At 39.2% G+C, this 25522-nt stretch overlaps 1 protein-coding gene across 1 annotated transcript in view; it reads left to right on the top strand.

The window, feature by feature from the left end:
- The window catches only part of GDAP1L1 (ganglioside induced differentiation associated protein 1 like 1), a 64188-nt gene extending 38887 nt beyond the window's left edge, over positions 1 to 25301 (top strand). Inside the window, exons 3-6 of the mRNA XM_081945994.1 lie at positions 3038 to 3211; positions 15359 to 15462; positions 17494 to 17608; positions 23471 to 25301. Coding sequence (XP_081802120.1) covers positions 3038 to 3211; positions 15359 to 15462; positions 17494 to 17608; positions 23471 to 23814 — 737 coding nt within the window. The 3' untranslated portion in view covers positions 23815 to 25301. The remainder of the gene's footprint in view (positions 1 to 3037; positions 3212 to 15358; positions 15463 to 17493; positions 17609 to 23470) is intronic.
- Positions 25302 to 25522: the final 221 nt, after the last annotated feature.

Genomic DNA, 25522 nt, shown 5'->3' with positions numbered 1-25522 from the left:
TTATATTCTGTAAGCCCTCTTGAGTTGCCATGCATAAATAGGCAAATAAATAAATAAATAAATAAATAAATAAATAAATGAATGAATGAATGAATGAATGAATGAATGAATGAATGAATGAATGAATGAATGCCTGGCTACTTAAGGAATTGCTTGTCTCCCATAGCATGTTTCCTGTTAGGATCAGGTAATGGTGGTTCTTAAGCAAAGGATCCTTGATTCTTGAGCAGGGGGTTGGACTAGAAGACCTCCAAGGTCCTTTCCAACTCTCTTCTTATGTTCTGTTCTAATATAAAATCACAATCGGAATATAATAAACTCTCCTCTAGGGTACAATTGGAACACATTGATGTACATGTTAAAGCAGTAATATATGCTGATCAACTCAAACAATAAATTTCAGCAAGCATTTACATTACCATAGTACAATATTATACTATTAGCAGAAATGGAGGAAATTTTTTTTGTAAGATTCCATAAGCAGAAAGGCTTTGCCCTTGTAATGATGGTAATATTGAAACACAGACTGTCATATTCTATTATGCTGTAAGTTCTTTTGGGACACACACAAGGTACTCTTCTAATTCTATTTCTGGAATGGAGCGAATAATTTTTTATGTAATTTGTAATAGCAGATAAGGACCGCAAGGCAACCCCTACCATTATAACATTTGTTTTTTCAGCTTGTAAAACTTATATATTGCCGACAGCAAAATGGTGCGAGCATGATGGTAGATCTATATATTTTGTACACTTTATTCTATCTGTATGTTCTATCTTGTAGCTCTAATTTATAGAATCTATTTAATCAGTTTTATTCAGTCAGGGTGGCTGACTTGTAATAAAGAATTTGATTTCATATTTATTTCAGAGGAAAAGTCAAACTCCAGTGGAACAGAGCCTTTTGGCAGCAAAAAAATGAAAGGAAAACAAATCTTCTAAATCATGCTGCATATTTTTTTCCTGACTATTAACTGAGATTAGTAAATAAAAGCCAAAACCTCTTTAAAATAAGAACTAGATATTCAGAGGAATGATTTTCATTCTTCTACGTTATCTTCTCTGCTTTCCAGAAGTAACTTTAATTAACAGATAAAGCGTCTGTCACCATAATGGGGCAATTTAGGTGAATTATTTTGAAAGGATAGCTTTAATGAGACCAGAGACATTTTCTACAATGAACTGATTCAGGGATGGCGTTTGGGAGATCTGGGATGAGAGCCAGGGAATAGGTTCTTACATTTGGACAAGGGAACATGAGGACTGAAATATAGAATCAAACCTGTAAAAGATAAGTCAGAAACTGTGCCTCGCATAAATAGTACAGGTAGTCCTCGATTTACGACTACAGTTGAGCCCAAATTTTTGTTGCTAAGTGAAACATTTGTTAAGTGAATTTTGCTTCATTTTATGACCTTTTTTGCCACAGTTGTTCAGTAAATCACTGCTGTTGTTAAATTAGTAGCACAGTTGTTAAGTAAACCTGGTTTTCCCATTGACTTTGCTTATCAGAAGTTCACATGAGGGGATCACATGAGCCTGGGACACTGTAACGGTCATAAATCTGAGTCAGTTCCCAAGTGTCTGAATTTTGATCATGTGACCATGGAGATGATGCAATTGCTGTAAATGTGTCATAAGCCACTTTTTTCAATGCTGCTGTAACTTTGAACGGTCACTAAGTGAACTATTGTAAGTTGAGGGCTACCTGTAGAGATTCTGAAGAAAACATGAATTATATGCCCGGGTAATGCATTATGGATGTGTCTTCATGTAGTGCTAATTCAGATTTAATAACATATGTATGAGCCAGGTCAAATACATTACTTCTACCTTCTCCTAATTCAAATTAATATCAGCACAATTTAATGATTCTATTCAGATGTACTCGTGCAAAGTCTGTCAGATATATCCTGTCATGCTTGGAAAAAGGCATTTATTAAATTGAATTCTACCATTATCCATGCATTTCTCTACCTTATCAAGTTAATTCTGAAATGTATTCTTATCTTCTAAGCTGGCTTAATATGGTTAGAACCAGAGTACTGCCATCCACTCAACAAATTTTATTTATTTATTTAGTTTGTCAAACATGTACAAAATAGCAGGTATGAACATGGACATGAACAAACGAAATAAATAAATGTGGACAGTAGGACAGGGACGGTAAGCGTGCTAGTGCACTTATGCACGCTCCTTTTATGGACCTCTTAGGAATGGGGTGAGGTCAGTGATGAAATTCATTTTTTTTTACTACCAGTTCTATGGGCGTGGCTTGGTGGGCGTGGCAGGGGAAGGATACTGCAAAATCTTCATTCCCACCCCACTCTGTGGCCAGCCAAAGGTAGTATTTGCCGGTTCTCCGAACTACTCAAAATTTCCACTCATGTTCTACAGAACTTGTCAGAACCTGCTGAATATCACCCCTGGGTGAGGTCCACCGTAGACAGTTTAAGGTTGAAGCTGTGAGGGTTATAGGATGTAACAAGAGTCAGGTAGGGCATTCCAGGCGTTGACCACTCTGTTGCTGAACTCCTATAGTTAGAATTACTTTACAAATTAAATCCAGTCTTTCCAATTTATTCTTCTCTACAAACACAGGACCCAGCAGTATAGGACAGAACTCCAATTATTCAATGCCATGTCAAATGCAGCTGATGCAGGAAATTTGAAAAGAAAACAAAAGTCTTAGCTAAAGATTTAAAAATCACTTTATGTTAGCGTTACAAGAGAAATACCCTTACATTTTTTGCTATCAATTGTCATTCAACTATACATGTTTAGTTGCTGGGGTTATAACTTACTGCTAAATAACAATTTTGTGCTAATTTTGGTAAAATCCTGGGGATTTCCTTGATATTTCAAATCCAAGATGCAAAATTACCCTTTAAATATGAGTCTATAAATAGCACAGAATGGAGCACTTATTTTCAATAAGTAAGTTATTTACAAGAAGTTAGCTTTGTGGAAAAAGAAACATCAGATAAAAGCATTGTCTATACAATTAAAGTCTACTTGACTGTTTCTTGTTTTGCAGAGCACGTCATCCAGCTAGTTCCTGAGAACGGAAGCCTCCTTCATTCACGAGTAATGCAGTATAGAGAAATCCTAGATTCCTTACCCATGGATGCCTACACTCATGGATGTATTCTTCACCCGGAACTCACCACAGACTCCATGATTCCAAAGTATGCTACAGCTGAGATTCGCAGTAAGTGGTCAGTTATGGAGTAGATGATTATAGATATGGATATATGACAGTAGTGTCAAACTCAAGGCCCAGGGGCTGGATCCAGCCTGTGGGGTGCTTAGATCTGGCCTGTGGGGTCGCCCTGGAAACAATGAAGGACCGGCCCGTGGTGCCTCTGCCAGTGAAAACGGAGCTCGGGAGGGCCATGTGTGGCCCTTGCAAGCTCCATTTTCACTGGCAAAGGGTTGCAGGAAGCTGTTGCAGCCTAAAACAGAGCTCAGGAGCCCGTTTTCACTGGCAGAGTGCCACCACAGGTGCCCTGATATGAGTGAAGTGGAGCTGGCCACTTCACAGCTATGCTCACCCCAGCCCCCCTGTGATCAAACACAATCCTGGTGCAGCCCTCAATGAAATCGAGTTTGACACCCCTCATATATGACAATACCTGGTCCATTGAAAATATATAATTTCCCAGTAGCACAAAATGTTTTGGGAACTCTAAGAATAATAAATGAAAATGATAGACTCAAAAGAAATCAGAATTATCTGCTGATGTGGCTAATTCTTGTTGTGCCATTTTTAGTACTTCTTAAAAAAAGGAGTAATCTTGTCATGCAAAGACAAATCACAGCTCTGCTTCCAGTGTAGGGGCTTCGGGGAAGAGGTTCCATTCCAGCTCCTGAAACAATCTTTCAAAACTTGGTATTTTCCAGATGTTTTTGAACTATGAATGGACAGTCTGGGTATCTAACATCTGTTGATGTTATGTTGCCCTGAAATCTTTATAGGAGCTTGCAATCTAGATAATTTCAGTTCAGAACATTTTTGCTGGTGTCCTTTCTCCTTAGTAGAAGACTTAAAATTAATTGCAGTGTGTATTGTTTTCTATAGAAAAGATCTCAAATTCAATTTGTGGTATCTCCACTTAAAAAGAAAGCTATCATTCCTGCCAATTGAACTCACATACATCAAACAACTGTCTCAAGGAACACAATGGGTCTTAACACATTGCAATAGATATTTGTAGTCTATTACACATGTAACCTGCATCTGTATTACCATTCTGTCTTTCCATCTCTCCCCCACCCCACCTCAATTTAAATCCTACACCAGTCAAGCTGGTTTGTGCAGCTGATGAAGTGGGCTGCAGCATATCAAATGTGACTTTTAGGACGTTTATTAGTCAAAAAAGGTGCTATCCAACTCCTGGTTTTTTGCTATCATATACTAACATGGTTTTCATATGTATGGATAGCACTTCAGCTCAATAGTAGTCAAATACTAATTACTCAGTCACAATCTTCTCTGGTGAAATATTTCTCTTCAAAGTGGGCATTCTCTCATATTCTCTCTCTCTCTCTCCCCCTCTCTCTCTCTCTCTCTCTCTCTCTCTCTCTCTCTCTCTCTCTCTCTCTCTCTCTCCCCCTCCCTCCCTCCCTGATACCTTTCTTCTTATCCTTTTTGTTGAAACATACATGACTATTTTTACCCACGAAGATAATATGTGCTAGTTGAATTACTGATAGCATTTAGCATAAGGCAATTTCATAAAGCATTGTACAATAGATACACCTTCAACTGCTGCAGGCCAAGTCTGTTTGTAAAAATCAAATGTGTTTTGCTGTGCTGTGCTATGTTTTGCTGTGCTGTGCTATGTTGAGCTGTTCCCTTCCATTGACTCTAATATAATGATTCGTAAGAGCTAGCTTGACCATTCTAGTCAGTCAATATTGCTGGCTGTAACCCTGCCTAGTCTCACTCTTTCCTTGTTTCTGTCCCTTGTCCAAATCTCACATTATACAAGCATCTAGTAAGGCAAACAAAACGGTCTCAAGTCTACAGGAGTAAGGGAAGCTAGTGAATACAGAAATTTTTGCTATGCCACTTAAGCTATCCTACCCCTTTTGGCTTGGTTTGTTTTGGCAATGCTAAAACTGTGTTTGTGTGACATTTGAATAGTTTGCTTCACAAAATAGTCCTCTCTAGCTGCCTCTCTAGCTGCTTGTTTCTGTGAACCAAGCCTAACTTTGCATTTGGGATGAGCATCCTATTTTAAGTCTATATCTTAATCAAGCCTTCACTAGTGGCCACTCCCCACTGCTTCTCCCACAAGCACCCAGGAAATTCATATAACATATTACGTATATTTGCTTTTGATCAAGTGGGTTTTACTCTGCTTCTTTTGAAGTTTCATAATTGGTGAGACGTGGGGTTCAACTTCAGAGAATAAAATTTGACATTTGGAAAATTCTCGGTAACATGCATCTCTGTTGTAAGCATTTCATTTAATGAATGTCAACACAAAAGCCATTTTCTTCTTCTGCCCCCATTGGACTACTTATTAGTCCTTGAAAATTTCAAATAGTACTAGAGTTTCTTTTAAATAATAATACAATGATAGGAATTTCTATGACATATTGAAAATCCCTGCAGATACACACAAAAAGTTTTTTTAGTATACTCAATAGAGCGTTGAAGATTTCAGTTTGGCGCAAATAGGAACTGAGCTGAGGAGAAGCCTTCTAGATTTCTATTGGGTATCAAAATGTCCAAGAGCAGCCTCGATGTATTGAGTAGCCCAAGAGCAGCCTTGATTAGATTACAGAAATAAGGATAAGTTGACAATAAACCTTGTGCTTCAAGTACAATGTCTTCTCCAACATTAACAATGCCTAATATAACTCTTCCACAAGGACATTTTGTGAAAGGCAGTCCTGCTGTATGGATAGTGATATTGTGACAGGAATACCACAGGCAATTGCAATTTAATGACACAGGATAATTTATAATCAAACAGTTCAATTTGCAAATGCAAAGATTTTTTTAAAAATCTTCCCAAACTTAATATAGAATTATAAATTCAAGCTAGATTTTCCCTCATCTTTAAACATGTTCATCTACATGATTTTCTTCACTGTTTTTTTTTTGTTAAGTTTGTGTTGACATTTTGGGGTGTAGGCTGTTGAGATGTGTGAGGAAGTTGTCCAGTTTTTCTTTCCCGTGTGGCCAAATCATGAAAGTGTCATCAACATATCTAAGCCAGAGTTTGGGTTTGTGTTCAGATCTATCTAAGGCAGTGATGGCGAATCTATGGTATGTGTGCCACAGCTGGCACGTGGAGCCATTTGTCAGGGCACGCGAGGCGCTGGAAGTCCGGTTTGCTCGGAGGATCGTTTTGAGCGCTCTGAAGGCTTCAGGGACCATACGGAGGCTTCCCTGACGCCTCCGGGGGACGGGGGAGGCTGTTTTCGCCCTCCCCAGGCTCCTATAAAGCCTCTGTAGCCTGGGGAGGGCGAAAAAATGATGTAAAAATGGGGGTGAGCGCCTGTAGGGTGCGCATGTGCACTGGGGGTTGCACATTGCATTATGGGTGCGGCACGCCTGCACACGACCCCCCTGCGCTCCCCCCACTTATGGCACGCGAGCCAAAAAAGGTTTGCCATCGCTGATCTAAGGCATTAGTTTGAAAATGTTCCGTGTATAAGTTCGCAATGACGAGTGAGAGGGGTGATCCCATGGATGCTCCTTCTATCTGTTTGTATCTTTGTCCATTATGAATGAAGTATGTGTTGGTTAGGCAGTGGTTGGTCAGGTCCAGGATGTGTTTAGGGGGGTTGTGTTTGTTCTGGATAGCTGTCAAGGCTTCTTTTATTGGCACTTGGGTGAAGAGGGATATGACATCGAAACTCATGAGTAGGTCGCTGGGTTGTAGGTTTTGTTTCTTTACTGTTTCTTTGAAGTGGAGTGTGTTTTGTATGTACATGGGAAAGAAAAACTGGACAACTTCCTCAACAGCCTACACCCCAAAATACAATTCACTATGGAAATAGAAGCAAACAACCAACTTCCCTTTCTGGACGTCCTAATCTACAAAAAACTCAATGGCTCCCTAGGACACACCATCTACCAGAAAAAAACACACACTAACCGCTACTTAAACGCACAATCCCATCACCACCCTGCACAGATTAACTCTGTAGCCAAGACCCTCATCTCCAAAACCAAACCCCTAGCCGACAAAGATCACCTGAAAATTGAATTACACACTCTCACAAACGTATTAATCTCCAACGGATTCCAAAGAAAAGCAATTACCAACCTAATCCAAAGGGAGACTCCCCCAAAAAACCAAGGCATAGAACAGGACAACAGCATCGCCCTCCTCCCTTACATCAGAGGCACGACAGATAAAATCAGCAACATTCTCCACAAACACAATATCAAGACAGCCTTCAACACTGACCAAACAATAGCCAACATCTTAAGAAATCCCAAAGACAAAATCCAGCTAGAAAACCAAGGAGTCTACGAAATACCATGCAAAATCTGCTCTGCAACATACATAGGACAAACGAACAGGAGAATAAATGCACGCATCGCAGAACACAAGAACGCAGTAAGAAAAAAAGAAAAAACTCCCTCCCTTTTTCAGCATTTTAAAGTTACAGGACATGAAATTAATTTTGAGGGAACCAAATTAATCTCCAAAACTGAACACTTCAACAAGAGTATAATTATGGAAGCCATCAAAATGGAGAAACACCCCCACAACATGAATAAACGTGACGATACCTCCCGCCTACCAGACATCTGGAAACCAGCCCTAGTCAACAAACGAGCCCCACCCACCACACAGGCAGTTACAACACAAAACAATGGACACACAGCCAGCACCAATCAGCACCAATCTACCAATCATGATACAACCACAGAGCCAATCAATCCACTTACTGAAACAATGCCAGCACTCCACACACACACACACCAAGATTTATAGAAAGATAGCAGCTCCGACCATGCTTTAAGCCGAAAACACCAGCCTGAAGATGGCGAGTGAGACCTCGCCGAAACATTGCCAAGACAATCTCAATCTTACACAGGAAAAGACCCGAATACAACAAGACCAGCATACCTACACCCATGAAAATCTACGAAAGCAAATTGTATGTATGTATGTATGTATGTATGTATGTATGTATGTATGTATGTATGTGTGTGTGTGTTACAACCCCTGGTATGCCCAAATATGGGAGGGAGCTCACTACTCCCTCTTTCTGTCATTCGGCTCATCACAAAAGACCATCCAGGCAGAAAACCATATTTTTATTTTTAATGTTGCCTTTTTATATTTTTGTTGTATTTGTGCCTTTATTTATTTATCAGCACAAATACAACACACACACATACACACACACACACATACATACACACACAGTGTGTGTGTGTGTGTGTGTGTGTGTGTGTGTGTGTGTGTGTATGTATGTATGTATGTATGTATGTATCTCCTTATGTGTTACAGCAGGTGGCAGCATCTAGCCAACCATGACTAAACTAGAAGCTAAACTAAACTGGCTCGATGGGAAATTATTAGGAAATCTTAGAACATAAGCTAGATTGGGAAATTTAAAAGAAAATTTCAGGACTTTTTCCAGCAGCAAACAAATCCCATATGCCAAACAAACTTACTGGAATTCACCAGGTAATCCATAGAAATCTGAACCTTTACCCATCTTTTTTTCTATCTTGCTTTCTTATTTAGGTCGCTAAGATAGATGGTCCTTTGATTTCTTCTTATGATCTCTTTTTAGAATGTCGGTCAGGGAAGATTGATGGTGAAGTTCTCTGGGGATTGATTGGGGAGATTCATTGTCATCCTGGGGAGAGAGTAGGCAATCAAATACCAGAGCAGCTTTCAATGAATTGAAAAAGTGGAGGCAGAGGCAAATAATGTACTGGGCTGTTCCCACACTGGACAGCTAGTTTGTTGTAGTTCCTAAAATGCTGGACTAGAAATCAGGAGATGGAGTTCTAATCCTCCCTTAGGCATGAAAACCAGCTGAGTGAAATTGGGCCATCACTCTTTCTCAACCAAGTCTACTTCACAGAGTTGTTACTATGGGTAAAATATGAGGAATATGTACGTGTGTACACCATCCTGAGTTGATCAAAAGCTGTGATAAACATCGCATAATAATAATTTTAAAATGGCAGGGTGCCTAACCTAAGAATATTCCAGCAGCTATGAAAGGGCTCATCTTCTTGAGAGAACAGGTGGCAAATTTCCCAATTAAACCATGCCAGCAATTGGAGCTACATAACAGCAACTTTCAGGGCCTTTCTCTTGTTTGGTTAGAAATAGTCTCCTTTTTACAAATCTTTACACTGTTGGTTTCTTGCTCTTGCCTCCTGGCCCTGCAGGAATGCAAGAATCTATCTTTTTCACAGATCACCAGCTGATTTATAGCCCCACTTGAAACTCTTATTATTTGAAAGTAAAACACTATTTGTACCTGAAGTCAAAAATAAAAAAGTAAATTTCTGACTATACTGTGAGCTTACTCCTAATGAAACAGCAGTTTTCCCAAAACAAAAGTTCCTTGGGTTCATTTATTTAGACTTCCTCCAGTCTGTAAGATTCTACCTTAATCAAAGGCTGCTGAGGAGAATAATAAATATCAATCTCACCTAACTTTGCACCACAGGCTTTTTTTCTAAGAGAACCAAACATTTTTCTCTCTCCAGCAGAGGAAGGTCTAGGATGTTTAGACTTTGAAGGTGACCTAGAACCATCCTTCTGTCAGGATTATGAGCTGAGGGGATGTGTACTGAAATGTTTAAGTTCTTCGGGCTGCCAAGGAAAGTACAGTCCAAACCAATGATGGGTTTTTGGATTTGGCATGTCGTCAATCATTCGGCATGTCAAGGTTCCAAGTAACACCCCTAACGAAAGAAGACTCCGAGGCTTGAGTTGCCTCAAAGTTCCATTTTATTAGAGATGTCATATTGGCACATCTGGAAAAACCTGAATCTGAAAGTTTCCAGGTTTTCCCCACCCAAAAGAAAGTTGAAGTCTCTGCCCAGCAGCCACATGTCCATCACATGATCCAATTAGGCACCATCCAAAACAGGAGATGCCTTGCAGTCAGCAGCTGCAGGGCAAGTTGTCCTTGACTCTCTGAGAAAGGAATGTTATTTAGACTATATATTTCCCATACTCCATATAATCCCCCCTCCCATTTTCCCCACAGCATTAAGTGCGGCAGGCCTGAAGGCCCAATGCAAAAGATGGCTTCCAGGCCTGACACAGAAAATGTCTAACTTCTTTCTGCTGGCATCTCAATCCCTGTCCCAAACAAGAGAGAAAGAAAAGAACTCACTCACTCTCTCTCTCTCTCTCTCTCTCTCTCTCTCTCTCTCTCTCTCTCTCTCTCTCTCTCTCTCTCTCTCTCTCTCTCTCTCTCTCTCACACACACACACACACACACACACACACACACACACACACACACACACACACACCAGGGGCAGGGCCTGACAGAGAGGCCCAAGCTTTGACTTCAGCCCTAATGCCACTGCTACCACTCAAAAGGTCACCTAACGGAAAAGATGAACATCATAAAAAATTAATAAATAAAATATGTTTTTAAAAAGTCCACCTCATGCTATTCTCCAAGGCATGTGAGCCTCAGCACGGTTGCCCCTGCAAGCAATAGCTCCCCAGGATTTTCCGGGCACCATTTACTTTCAGGCAATGTTTTCTACCAAAGGCTGCTCTGGGCCTCTTCCTTGCCATATCACTTTAAATAACCACTAATAGCAACTAAATAAAAATCAAAGTATAATGTAACCCCAGGTTATTGATACTGCTGGCCAGTCGTTATCTAAAGTCAGAATTGTCTTCACTTCTCCAAAGATCACTGAAGTTTAAAAAGCTGCCAAAACCAGTTGGGCAGAAAGAAGGGAAAGAGAGATAGTCTGAGCATGACCTGTTTAAGTAATTTATGTTCATTTCCAGTGCATTACTCTCATTTTTTCTTTACCTTTCCTTATGTTAGATATTTATCTTTGTTCTCCAGTCCAGCAACTAAGTGTCTCCATTAAACACAAATGTCTTTTTTGAATTAAATGTCTACTTGTAAAAACAAATGCAACAGCCTCACTTTCTAATTCATTACTTTATTTGGTGATTTGCAATTATCAGATGTACTACAGCATCTCATTAGATGCTGGTTGGAAGCAAAGCTACTTTGAGCAACTTCCCCTTCTCCTTTTTAATGCCAATTGTTGTTAGAATGTGTGAATCTATTCCTAGTCATTTTGTTGTCAAAACTCATTCATAAAAAAAAGTTGAGGGCAATTGTGAAAGTCACAGCACTAGAGGTTTGTCAGAAAAATAGCCTCAGTTCTAATCCAGTCTGACAGATCAATAGAAATTGAAGAGAAGAGGAACATATACTTAGCTCCAAAGCTACTGAGACATTGTTCTGCAAATAGTCTACTTCAGTCAGCATTAAGAGAGAATCACACAATAGAGATATAAAGAACTTTTAATTAAAGCAATGAATTGCTTCTCTAAATATCACTAAATGTGATATTAGTATGAAATCAACTATTGAATCCTGACTAAGCATATATTTCCTTCATTTATAGGCATGGATATTTACACAGTAGAATTTGCAATTAGTAAAATATTTGGCTGCGCGCATATTGAAAGAAGGAAAGCCCTGTTTAAACTATTGATTTGCTGTGGGTGAAATTGTAATCAGATATGCTACAGGGAATGTTTGGGAACATAATTTGAAATCTTAAATGAGAGGTGAAGGTAGGCAATCCCTCCTTTTAATATTAGAAGTGGGTTCTTCAAGAAAATGTTGCAGTCCTTCTTTGAGCCTGCTTTATTCTATCCTTATCCCCAATTTTCTGTCTCCCCCCCCAATAATTACTGAGCATTCTCAGTTTGTTCAATTCTCACTGAACTGTTTTTGATTCACCTTTTCTTAGAATTTATTTAAAATTCTGCAAGCTTCAGGATTCATCCAAGTCTGTTGCTTCTTTTGGTTACAGAAAAAATCATAGAAAATGAATTGGATGCTTTCAAAATGGTCACGTAATGTAAACGAGTAACCGTATAGAACAGTGGTTCTCAACCTGCGGGTCACCCCCCGTTTGGGGGTCGAACGACCCCTTCACAGAGGTCACCTAAGACCATCCACCTCCACCGGTGTTGCCCATGCTCAGGAGCGCATCCTGAAGTGGCAGGTGCATGAAGAGCGCCGGGTGGCGAAGCAGCCTCCTCCATGCTCCAGGTGCACCCCAGACGCCGCCCTGCCCGGTCTCCACACCAGGGAAAGGCCGAGGTGCTGAAGGGGGAGAGAGATGGGTTCTTCTGGGTGGTGGATCAGCCTCGGCTCCGACGAACGTCCAAAGCGAGCGGGGTCAGCCGTGATGCTTCAGCCCAGCTGCCTGCACAGGGGCTCGAAGGTGCCCGGAGAGCAGGAGACCAGCGGGGCAGTCGGGCCACCCGCTTCAGCCGGCGGGATGGGCTCTTGCCCAGGCAGGCACATGCCAGGATTCAAGCCGCCTTGGGCCTGGATGCTGCCTTTGCTGCCCCTGCAGCCGGTCCTGCCCTGCGGGCTAAACTGAGTTCGAAGGCTTTTGGGGCCCTGGGAAGGGCTGGCAGGAGAGGCCGGAGGGGAGGACAGGCCCCGCCCACCCATTCCTTCCATCCCAAGGAATTCCACTCAGGATGGAAGCACAGTTCGATGTAGCTTAAGCCTCCATTTAAAATCCCATTTAAAGGGCAACTTCTTAATCTGTGTTAAGAAAGGAAGGAAGGAAGGAAGGAAGGAAGGAAGGAAGGAAGGAAGGAAGGAAGGAAGGAAGGAAGGAAGGAAGGAAGGAAGGAAGGAAGGAAGGAAGGAAGGAAGAAAATTGGGTGGATGGGTGGGGGGAATGGAATGTAAAAAAAGTAAACTTAAAGTGAAACTCATGTAAACCACGAACTGCTGCTGGAAGCAGGCAAGGAGGTCATTTTATCCTGGAAAATCCCAGCCTGGCTGATCTTCTCCCAAACCAAGATTGGCAGATTAATCACCATGCTTTAATTATGTTCAGTTTGTAATAATGAAAATATATCCTGCATATCAGATATTTACATTACGATTCATAACAGTAGCAAAATTATAGTTATGAAGTAGCAACGAAAATAATTTTCTGGTTGGGGGTCACCGCAACATGAGGAACTGTATTAAAAGGTCGCGGCATTGGGAAGGTTGAGAACCACTGATATAGAGGAACAAATCTAACCACGGTTTATCTTGCAATTGTATCCACATTTCCGCATGCAAATTGAATTTCCTGACAGTACTACTCAAAACTATATTCAAATATATCAGAAACCTCTTCAATCAATCATCTCAATCTCAAGAGCCATGATGCATTACTTTTTTCATTTTACATTTTTTTTCATTGACAATAAAGTCTGTTTCCAAGCCAAATAATGTCAGATGCAGTGGAGGAAGACTAACTTTAAGGTCTTCAAACTATCAGATCATCAAGATTCCAACCATATACCCTGAAACATCCAAATGTTCTCAAACTGTAGCCTCAAACATTTCTTGAAAGTGAAGCTGCCATTTTTAAAAATAATATGCCCCCCCCCCGCTTCTTTTTATTGTGACCTTTTAAATCATAGATAATATGAGGCTACACTGGAAATTATGGCCTCATTTGTCCAGTAAAATATTCCATTAAAAAAAGAAGAAGAAATGAACTGCTGTAGAAGGTTAATTACTTTGGTTGTGCTAGATATAAAAAGCAACTAAGAGATTGATTTATAGCTCAAGCATTGCTTTCGCTGAGCCATGATGCTGTGATAATTAAAAGTGATTACCTAAGGGAGGTGAAATGTCAAGATGGGAAAAGAATGAACACAGATCATTATTGGTATAATGTATCCACTATTTAACTTAGATTGAAAAGAGTACTGCTAATGCATTTGCTCAAAACTGGCCTTTCCCTTGAAGTAGGTCTCATTTATGTGTTGATAAATTTGCCAGTAAGATTTCGAATGTAGCCTCACTCATGATTTTATCAACTGTAGATAGTTTGCCTCAACCTAGTGTCTGCAGAAGTGTCATGACCACAACTCTCAAGAATTACAGGTTGGCTTTTCTCACGGTAGCTTGGAGCTCTGGAAATCACAGAACCATATAGCTGAAAGGTTCGTGTTAGCAGGAATCACAATTAATTAATCAAAACAAAACTGCCAAGTTTTCTGGTTGGAACATTCAGCCATAGTCCTGTGAAGCTATTTTTTTTAAACCTTTGCATTAGCTCCCTGTGGATTTATGGATATGCTTTGGGATATTGATTATCGTCTGTGTTGTGGTCCGCCAGCGGCCTGCAGAGCTGGCAGCAGAGTCGGATAGTGAGGAGGTTGGGGAGGAACATGGGCCAGTCCTGGAGTCTGGGGAAGGCTCGGATGAGGGCTCTGCGTCGGAGGAAGAGAGGGGTCCAGGACCATCTGGGAGTTATGTGCTGCCTTCAGAGCCTCCAGAGTCGGACATCAGCGAGGGGTAGTCTGCTCCCAGTGTGTGCATGCGCAGAGCTGCCAAGAACAGTTAAGACAAAAGGGACGACTTGGGAGTAAGGCTTAGAGGTGATTGGCCCCTCCCATAAGACATAAAGGAGGTGCAAAGGCTTGTGAGCATTTGCAGGAAGCAATTTTGTTCGTTCTGGTCAGTTTAAATTCTGAAGTTCTGTTTTCACTCTGTGTACTGTGTTGCCTTGCAAAGCTAATTGTGGGAGACTATTAATGCTTTCTCTTTTCCTTTAAAAAATACTAATCTAAAATATGACATAACACCAGCACTTTCTCCCACAATCAAAATTGAACGGACTCAGAAATAATCAAATTATGATCTGGAACAGGGATGTACAACCTGAACACCTTGATACTCAAAGTATCTTCAGACATTTGCATCAAATTGTGTTCTCTAATGTAATAGAATTGAAATTCATTGCAGGTACTCCTTGATTTATGACAATTGAGCCCAAAATTTATGTTGCTAAGTGAAACATTTATCAAGTGAGTTTGCCCCACTCACTTGTATGCAAAACATTTACTCTGTGTCTGATCTTTCAAAAGTCCAGCTACAAAATATGGGCAAAACGTAATATCTTGGACCTTAAAGGACCTTAAAGGAAACCTATTTTACTCCTTGATCCTTCATTCATCTTATTGTTATCATTTCTTTAGTACAGTTAATAAAACAAATGTAACAGTTTTGTAAAAGAATGCGGCTTCTACTACCAATGAGACACCACTCTGATGGGAGTATATCTCTGCCACAAGCATGCAAACCATTTATATTTTCTTCTCTTTAGGACATTTAGTTAATGCCAGCTCAGATCTGATGAAGTTGGATCATGAGGATGATGATGATGCACAACTAACAGAACCATACCTTTCCAAACAGAAGAAACTTATGGTGAGACAAGCACAAAAAGGGTTTTATTATTAGATATGGAAACACTACAGAGGTATGGGATGGATATAGATATTGACTTCAGTCTAATTTCCACTAACCACTGGGCATTTTCCAAGTTCCCATTCTCACCCAGAGAGAGATTCCAAGGAGAAGGTGGAATTGATGGTGCTCCAAGGCTGTGAAAAAGGCAGTGGGGAACATGGGGTTGCCTGGGGCTAACTTAAATTGAGCAGGTAGCCAGACTGTCTATTGATTCATCTGCAATAGACAAAACTCATCAAATTTAATTAAGAATCTGTACTAGAATGAATTGATGTAATGATTATCATGAATAATTTGTATGTGGCTCTCACTGCTTTTCCTGCATTAATAATATATAATTGAACTAATTAATGTAGCAGACATCATCTATTCACACTTTAGCACCCCTGTTTTTTTAATCTTTTAACTTTCACATCACTTCCCCTTAGTAGAAAACAATGTTCCTACCTTGACTGATCTGAAAAAGAACTAAGATAAATACAGGGGGCCTCAACGTATGACCACAATTTAGCCCAAAATTTCTGTTGTTAAGTGAGATAATTGTTAAGTGAGTTTTGCCCCGTTTACAATCTTTCTTGCCACTGTTATTAAGTGAATTACTGCAGTTCTAAGTTAGTAAGAATGTTAAGTGAATCTGGTTTCTCCGTTGACTTTGCTTGTTAGGAGGTTGCAAAAGGTGACTGTCATAAATATGAATCAATTGCCAAGCATCTGAATTTTGACCACATGACTATGGCCACTGTTATTAAGTGAATTACTGCAGTTCTAAGTTAGTAAGAATGTTAAGTGAATCTGGTTTCTCCGTTGACTTTGCTTGTTAGGAGGTTGCAAAAGGTGACTGTCATAAATATGAATCAATTGCCAAGCATCTGAATTTTGACCACATGACTATGGGGATGCTGCAAAAGTCATAGGTGTGAAAAACGGTCATAATCACTTTGAACGATCACTAAATGAACTATTGTAACTCAAGGACTACTTTAAAAGGGGATAGTGGTTGAATGCCAAGGCAACAATGGCTTCTGCATTATTAAAAATTGTTTTTGAAAAAGAAAAGTGATAGAATGGAAGAAGTGGCTATGTTAAAATTGTTATGGGACTATTGGTCTTTTATATTTTTCTACTTGATAGTCTATATATATATTCATCCTATACTGACAAATATTGTGAGCAATGATAATTTTTTAAAAAACTTAAAAATCCATGCATTCATACATGGAGAAAACTGTTTCAGAAATACTCTCTGGATTTCAGTGCAGTTCCTGGAAGAAAGCAAAACATCAGCATAAACCAAAAATGAGATTTGAGCCGTGGTGACACAGTGGTCAGAATGCAGTACTGCAGGCTACTTCTGCTGACTGCCAGCTGCCTGCAATTTGGCAGTTCGAATCTCACCAGGCTCAAGGTTGACTCAGCCTTCCATCCTTCCAAGGTGGGTAAAATGAGGTCAGAATGCAGTACTGCAGGCTACTTCTGCTGACTGCCAGCTGCCTGCAATTTGGCAGTTCGAATCTCACCAGGCTCAAGGTTGACTCAGCCTTCCATCCTTCCAAGGTGGGTAAAATGAGGACCCAGATTGTTGGGGGCAATACACTGACACTGTAAACCGCTTAGAGAGGGCTACAAAGCACTGTGAAGCGGTAAGTCTAAGTGCTATTGCTATCCTGTCTTTGGGAGGAAAGCACTTTTCCATTTGTCTCTCCCAATCTAGTAAGAGGCCGACTCTTCATTGTATTCCTAGCCTTCCAGACCACAGATTACAAACTGCTACAGAGAGTAGCAGTTTCAGCACAAGAATCAGCAGGCTAAGACTGCTTTCAGTGTTGGATAATTTGTAAAGCCAACCAGCTGCATCTCTTTTTATTAAAGCTATTTTAATAACAGATTTCCTTTAAAAAAAAACAAATCTCCTACATCCAATTGGATAATCATTACTGTGCAAGCTTTTTTTTTTTTTTTTGTAGTAAGGCCTTTGTTATTTTCATTTAGGCCAAAATTCTGGAGCACGACAATGTGAACTATCTGAAGAAAATCCTGGGAGATCTGGGAATGGTGCTAGATCAAATTGAAGCTGAACTGGAGAAGAGAAAAATTGAATATCAAGGTATGCATTATGTTCATTTGAACATTATTTTCTAGATTCTCTCTGGTGACTTGTAGAAGTTTCTGATACTTGTTTAACTTTTTCATTTACTAGCCGATAACCTGGCGTTGCCCAGGTATTTATTTATAGGGAGAAAATGTCCAGACCAAACATTTCTAATGTTGGATTTTCCTCCTTACCAGAGGGCGCCCCCTTGTGGAATACTGTGAAGCCGCAACTCCGCTGCGCTGTACAATAGAAGCCACTTTATGGTAGTACAGTAGAATCCATTTTAAGGTACAGCAGGCTGTATCTTAACAGAACACACCTCCCAAGGAGTGTTAGGGGTGTCTTACCGCCACAGAATTTGATTCCAGAGAGTAAGTCATCTGTGTACCAAAGTTGGTTGAAATTGCTCAAGGTGTTCCAGAGTTATGATGGAACATACACACACACAGCCATACATATATATGCACACAGTAATTTAGATCACAGTGATCTGTTGTGTAATAACTTTATATATTTTAATTGCACAAAAATATACAATTAACTAAGACATGCACACTTGTGCTAATATAATTATCAATTTATCAATCTTCTTAAAAAGAGATTTCACTGGAGACATAAAATGATATTTAACTGGGACATTATTCTAGGTGTGGTCTGAAGAATGAGCAATGCCACATAGAGAAAGAGATATGATAATATATTTTAATCTTTATTTATGAAATTTATTTGCTTCCATCTCGTATCCAACAAATCTAATCTTGACTTTTTGCTTTTCTTAAGGTACATTATGATTTCCCCCCCACAAATACATCACACATTGTTTAGTTCCTGTTAAAATTAAAGAGTAAATTCTATTCAACATTTCACTTTGTCAAAATACTTCTGCACCTTGATAATATCCTCCCAAGTGTTTGTTATTCCAATAGCACAATTTCTAAGCATGTTATCTGCAAATTTATATTCTTGTTTTCTATCACTTTTTCCAAGTCATTTATAAATTTGCTGACCTGTACAGAGGCTAGAACGGAGCCCTATGTCATTCATCATCTCTTTTCCATTTTATGCAAAGCTACTGAATTGTTTCACCAGCTCTATATCCACAGTGGAATAGTCAGAACCATGTTTTGCTATACTAGCTATTAGAATCTCCTGGGAAACTTTGCCAGATGCTTTTCTTGGAACACCGTGTCCTCTAAATTGGTCAATCAAATTAATTTGGCATGACTTGTTCTTAGTAAAATCATTCTGAGTACTGCCAAGCAATTCATTCTTTTCTGAATTATTCTAAACCAAGTACTTAAAAATCTGTTACAGAATTTAGCCTGGTGTTAACATCAAGTTGCCCAGGTCTTCTTTTCATAAGCATATGAAAGTTATCTGCCAACTATTTTGTTGAAGGGATCTGGGCAACAAAATTGGAACATTAGGTTTAGAAGGCGTCTTATAAAAATGAATTATTTTAGGAAGGGACCACCATTTCTATAAGATCTCTGTGCATTTTTAGCAGACTGCTTGCTTTCCAGCTAATCTCTGTTTTATCATCATCATTTTAGTTATTGTCTATCCATTGCAGGATGAAGGCCTCTTCCATGTTTCCAATCAATACAGTCCTTTCTTTTGCCAATTGGGCCAATACTGCCAATACTTGCTGATGTCATCAACTCTTCTTGTTTTAAGTCTCTTTTGTGGATGCTTTTTATCAACTGGGATCCATTGGTCCAACTGCCATCAGTTTTTCTTGCTATGTGACTAGCCCACTTCCATTCTTTTACTCTCTTGATGATATCGTATACTTTTGTTTGTTCTCTAATCCATCTGCAGGTCTTTCTATCTTGTCTTTTAATGGTGAGCATGTATCTTTCTATGGCACTTTTGTATAGATTGTGAGTTTAGTGTCCATGTTTCACTGGCATATATTGGAGCAGATAGCACACACTGATTGAAAACCTTTCTCTTCAGGCATAGGGGGAGGTTGTTCTTGAAAATTATGCTTAGCTTGCCAAATGCCTGCCAATCACATTTAACATGCCTTTCAATTTCCTTTATTGTATAACCTTCCATTGAGATCCGTTGGTCAAGGTATATGTAGTGGTCTACTATGTCTAGTTCTTCTCCATATATACACATTTTTCTTTCTTTGGTGAATTTATTAAACATAACCTGGTTCTTTTTCAGGTTTGCTTTTAAGTCAAATGGTTCTTCTGCTTTGTGCAGCTCTTGTATATGTCTTTGTAGCTCTTCTGGGTCTTGTGCGAAGAGAACAGCATCATCTGCAAATCTTAAAGTGATTTAAATAGGCGCCATTGATTTTATTCCATATTTTGCCTAATCTAGTTTGTAAAATCTCTGTTTTATATCATTCCAAAATGCTAGGGTTGGGTTAAGGAAGGTCAAGTTCTATTCCTAGTGACTGCATACTTGCAGTTTTCTTAGAAGTGTTATGGATGTTATCCCCTTCCTGAATGGTCTTTCCAGATAGTTCTCCATCTCCAAGACCTAAGTAGGATACACCCTGCTGAGATAACCATGGTCATCTAGAGCTACCACCTGTGATCTAATAGTCCCTAATTTGCCCACAAATAACTGGAGTTCTCTGAAAATAAAAAGCCCAAAATGGTGCACTGAAGAAATTAAGCCAAGGAGAGTGGTTTTTCTAGTCTAAAAGTCAAAGGTTCTCTTTATGAACTAGGGAGAACACCTGGATACTTCTTTCATTTGGGAATTTGCATATCTTTGTAAACCTTTAAGCAAAATATTCATTTCATCATCCAGATTTTCATCTCATAGCATCCTACCTGACTGCATTTTCTTTCTCTCCACTGAAATCAACAGTCCAATAACTCAAAATATTAGTGTTTGGGATTTTATCTTAACTGATCAGTTTTACTCCCTTAAATGAAAAATACTGATCCAGACAATCCTTTTTTAAAAACCCAATCACACTTTGAATGTTCTACTTCTATTATCCTCTCCAAGGGGGGAAAAATATTAGCATGCATCACTACTCATACAGCAGAGAACTGGTGCCCTTGAGGTTTTTAGCAGCCTTCTAGAAAAAGGAAGTGGCTCCTTATGGTTGTCCTTTCTTCTCTACCTAAATACAGTATGGCATTTCTCACTTCTGCACCTGTCGGTGCTGGTGGGCAGAAACAGAATCTGTGTAATTTTAAAAGTCATCAGAGTCTGTAGAGCTCAAAGTGCTTCTACTTCTTTCACAGCTGCATGTCCAAGTGTCAGCCACTATAATGAGAGGCAACCAACTAACTATTGTTATGGACATGGTGTGATGTAGGAGGTAGAGAAAGAGGGACAAAAGCATGTTCTGAAAAGCTAGTTTAGAATAGTACATTTTACACACTCGTAAATAAAATAGCTTCCTTGTCAGGACACATGAATTATTATGACTGAGAGCTGTTGCTTTTTAACTATAGATCAGATTGCACCTGCTACAGATCTGTGGAAATTCAGAAAAGGCATAGAAGAGATGGAAAGATGTCTAGTTTCTAACTAACATAGGTATCATGCCCTAGGAAGGAGGTGTTCCCAAAGTATGGTTCAATATTTTAAATAATGTAGTGAATCTATATCTTTCATCCAGGGAAATAAAATTATTTAGATAACATATAAATACCAAGGATTATTTCAATATTTTTGGTTCCTCTGAATATTGGTGTTTACCGTATATTATTCAAACCCAAAGAATAAAAGAACAAGTATAAAGTCAAATTCAAACCACTCACAATCAGAATAAAAACCAGGGCAAAAAAGGTGAATTAAATGCCAGTTTATATAGATCAGTTAAGCTGAAGTTTTCAAGACTTGAATATTGAATATATTTTCATGGTACGTGGTGCCTTGTTTATTGAATTAATCAAGTGGTGAAATTCTTTTTTTTACCACTGGTTCTGTGGGCGTGGCTTGGTGGGCGTGGTGTGGCTTGGTGGGTGTGGCAAGGGAAGGATACTGCAAAATCTCCATTCCCACCCCACTCTGGGGCCAGCCAGAGGTGGCATTTCCCGGTTCTCCGAATTACTCAAACTTTCCGCTACCGGTTCTCCAGAACCTGTCAGAACCTGCTGGATTTCACCCCTGAATTAATCCATTTGAGGGTTGCAAACAAACTGAAATATAAAGTCACCAAACAGGTTGGCTAAACCACAAAAAGAGTTTCATCTTAATCAAACTGAGCATGTTGGCTGAATACACCTGCTTCACCTGCTTAAGCATTCTTTTAATGCTTAATTTCTTCAGGCATTTACTGTGAATGCTTAAAACTGATCATGAATAGGGTTGAGCAGCTGGAAATTAATTTGGAGAACCATAATTGGTTAATAAAAATGAAATAGCACGTTTTAAGGGTTTGTTATTATTATTCCTCTTTTATTGTCCTTCAATCCTTAATGCTCCAGCTATCATTGACTGCCATAAAGATTTTCATGGCAGATGATTTCATGGTTTTTAAAGACTGTACCAATGGTGCAGCTGTAGACTGCTTAATTATATGCATAGTTGGAAGTACAGATATTACTTAGTGACTATGCAAAGTTTCGACACTGAAAAAGTGACTTATGACCATTTTTTCACACCTTACAACCATTGCAGCATCCTTATGGTCACATGGTCAAAATTCATCTGCTTGGCAACTGGCTCATATTTATGATGGTTGCATTGTCCCAGAGTCTTTTGATCATCTTTTGTGAGTTTTTGATAAGCAAAATCAGAGGGAAGCTGGATTCACTTAACAACCATGTTACTAACTTAACAACTACAGTGATTCACTAACAAGTGTGCCAAGAACAGTCATATAGTGGGGCAAAATTCACTTAACAACTTTCTCACTTAGCAACAGAAAGTTTGGGCTAATTTGTGGTTATAAGTTGAGGACTAGCTGTAAGAGAAGAAGCTGAGCAGCTGGAAAGGGAAAAAATGCTTTATCATATCTTTTTCTAGAGAGCGGCGTGTACTGAGTTTAAAATGAGTGATGATCCTGTTCTGTCATCTTGAGATCCTACACATCCTCCTGAGAAATTTGGAAGCAAGCCACCCAAATTTGACAGCTTAAATTTTCCAGGTTTTCAGAATGAAACAAGAATGAACGCAGCCTGTAAAGCCTTTAAAAGTCTTAATGATCTGATTTTACTTTTCAAAAAGGAAAAAAAAAATAGATACTAAAGTGTCTGTAGGGGGAATAAAAAAAAATCAGAATGGCCACTATGACCACGTCCTCAAAGCCCTGCTTTCTTTCTACATGTGTTATAAAAGTCAGGGCATGGAGCATATGATCACACAAACCACAAATATTCCTGCAAATAATTAAATTTGGCAGTTCTCTTTGGTAACATCACTGTGTCATCCCCTTCCCATTCTAGTAAAAAGACAGAATATAAATATGACAGCAACCATTTCCCCTTTGTTCATTAACATTTCTGAAACTGAAGAACTGACAATGATTAAAATGCATAATTGGGATAGCACTAACATTAAGTAGATAATGACAAAAGCTTCTGGTTTTAATGTCCTTTAAAAGGTAGCAAATTGTTAGTTAATTAATATATCGAGCTTAAATTACCAGGGATAAAGGGGAACGTTTATGGCATTTTCTATCCTAGCTATCAAAATAATCTGTTTGCAGCCGAGTGCTCTTCAAGCAGCAAAATATATCCCACAAACATGCTTGGCTCATCCCCTCCCCCCCATACTTAGATGCAAAAAGGAATGATAGCATTCATGAACTATTGAATCAGATAGTTGCCAGAGATCTATTACTAGATGACAGTTTAATTGGTCCCCATCACAAGCCAAAGTAAGGGTCAATTGCAGCATTTTGGTTAATGTCTTCCGATGCAACATAATTATTGTGGCTTCATTCTCTAGGGCAGAAATGTGAACTCTGGCTTTGTGGATGTGCATTCACCTTGGCTGATGTTTTGCTGGGAGCCACATTACATCGTCTCAAGTTCCTAGGACTCTCAAAGAAATACTGGGAAGATGGCAGCAGACCCAACCTACAGAACTTCTTTGAAAGGATACAAAAACGTTTTGCTTTCAGGAAAGTCTTGGGGGACATCCATACTACTCTCCTCTCAGCGGTGGTACCCAATGCATTCAGGCTGGTCAAACGGAAACCTCCATCCTTTTTGGGGGCCTCTTTCCTCATGGGATCTCTAGGGGGGATGGGATATTTTGCTTATTGGTATCTAAAGAAAAAATATATCTAGTGCCGGCTATTTTGATGTTTAGTTTGATGTCTCTGTGCTGTGTGAAACTATGATGAATCTTCAGTAACTATAATGAAATTTGAAACCAATATGAATAACTATACTGTTAATGTAACATTCCATAGTCTAGAAGTAGGAAACCTATACTGCAAGGACGCAAGTCAACAAAAATATTCAACTTTTTGTAGGTGTCAGTATTACAAATCTATAAATCGTGGGGTATGTTTATATACCCACTGTGGAACAAAACAGCCTTTTAGCACAGTCAAGCACCCCAGAAAACAACTAGCAAATGAATTACAAAACTGAGAGATGGGATTCCCTGTGGCATTTCTAAATTTTTCCACAGGTTTTTCAATCACATAGCACATTATTTCCCTTACAGAGGCAAATAACAAGGACTTTTCTATAAGCTGTTTTTGTGTTATGCTTAAAAATGGATTAAAAAACAAATAGAACAGGTGCAGTGAATTGGATCACAATAGTTTGTGACGTTTTAGCATAAAATGATGAGTTTTTTCTTTGTATTTTTAATTTGTTTGGATCAAGTTTTTTTTAAATTAACTAGCATTTAACTATAATTCCCTTGATTTTTTTAAATTCTTAATTATGTCTTATAGTTTTCTGATTACAGCACTTAATTTCATAGATGAAATTCTGATTCATCAAGGAGTTTGTCTCCAGCTTGTTTCCATGAATTTGCCAAGTGTCTTTCACCAATGGAACCTTTGTGGACTCTTAAGAACATAATTGTTTTCATTAATTATAAATAATTTTCAAGAAATTTGACACCCCCCCCCTTCCCACTCCTTTTTGGGGACTTTTTCCTCATTTATTTTTCTTGGGTATTTTTATTAGACAACACTTTGCACAAAAAAAATCATATTTCTCACTTTATTGTGCCTTTTGCATGTTGGAAAGAATAATGAGCATCAATGCTATTCATGCTTAAAATACTTCTGAGAACTCAAATAAATCATATGGGAAGAGTAACAGCTTTACATTTCTAAATGTGGTCTATATCAGTTGATTCATTTCCAAAAATAAATCATGTATACATGTGCAGTAATGACTTTCTGCACTTTGTCAAAAGAGTTTATTCTTAAATAACTAATACAGAGTAGAGTTTATTTTAATTTTATAAAGTGACTGTTTCAAAGATAGTCAAAATAGCAGCATAAATGAATAATCATAAGCCCAAAATTAAATCTTGACCATGTGTACTGTCATTCAGGTTCTGTAATTGACCATTGGCTTACCTGAATGGTCGTCCTCTAGGCGCTGCGAGAGTGTCCAAGCATGGGTTAACTTCAGCTTGCTGCCCAAGGACTGAGTTCAAAGTTTGTGTAGCCACGCCTCCTGCTCCCTTTAGAGGCTCAGTTTAAAAAACGAAGGTATGAGACCCAGAAGGATGCTGTATGGAGAAAAGTCTATGCCATAGAGGTGATAAGTCACGCAACCGCAGGCGACCCCAGGGCGGGGTTGGACACTCCCGCAGTGCCTAGAGACCAACCATTCAGGTAAGCCAACAGTCATTCTCCTAGGCGCTGCTTGGAGTATCCAAGCATGGGACATACCCAAGCTATGTAGTCCCAGGGTGGGAAGAAGGAATGTCCTGGTTAGCAGGAGCCACGAGGACCCACTGTAAGATCTCCTTCCAAATGAAGCCTCTGCAGAGGCAAAGGAGTCCAGTCTGTAAATCCAAATG

This window comes from Natrix helvetica, assembly GCF_964273705.1.
Source record: "Natrix helvetica genome assembly, chromosome: 3".
Lineage (NCBI taxonomy): Eukaryota > Metazoa > Chordata > Lepidosauria > Squamata > Natricidae > Natrix > Natrix helvetica.
This window is presented reverse-complemented; position numbering and strand designations above follow the sequence as displayed.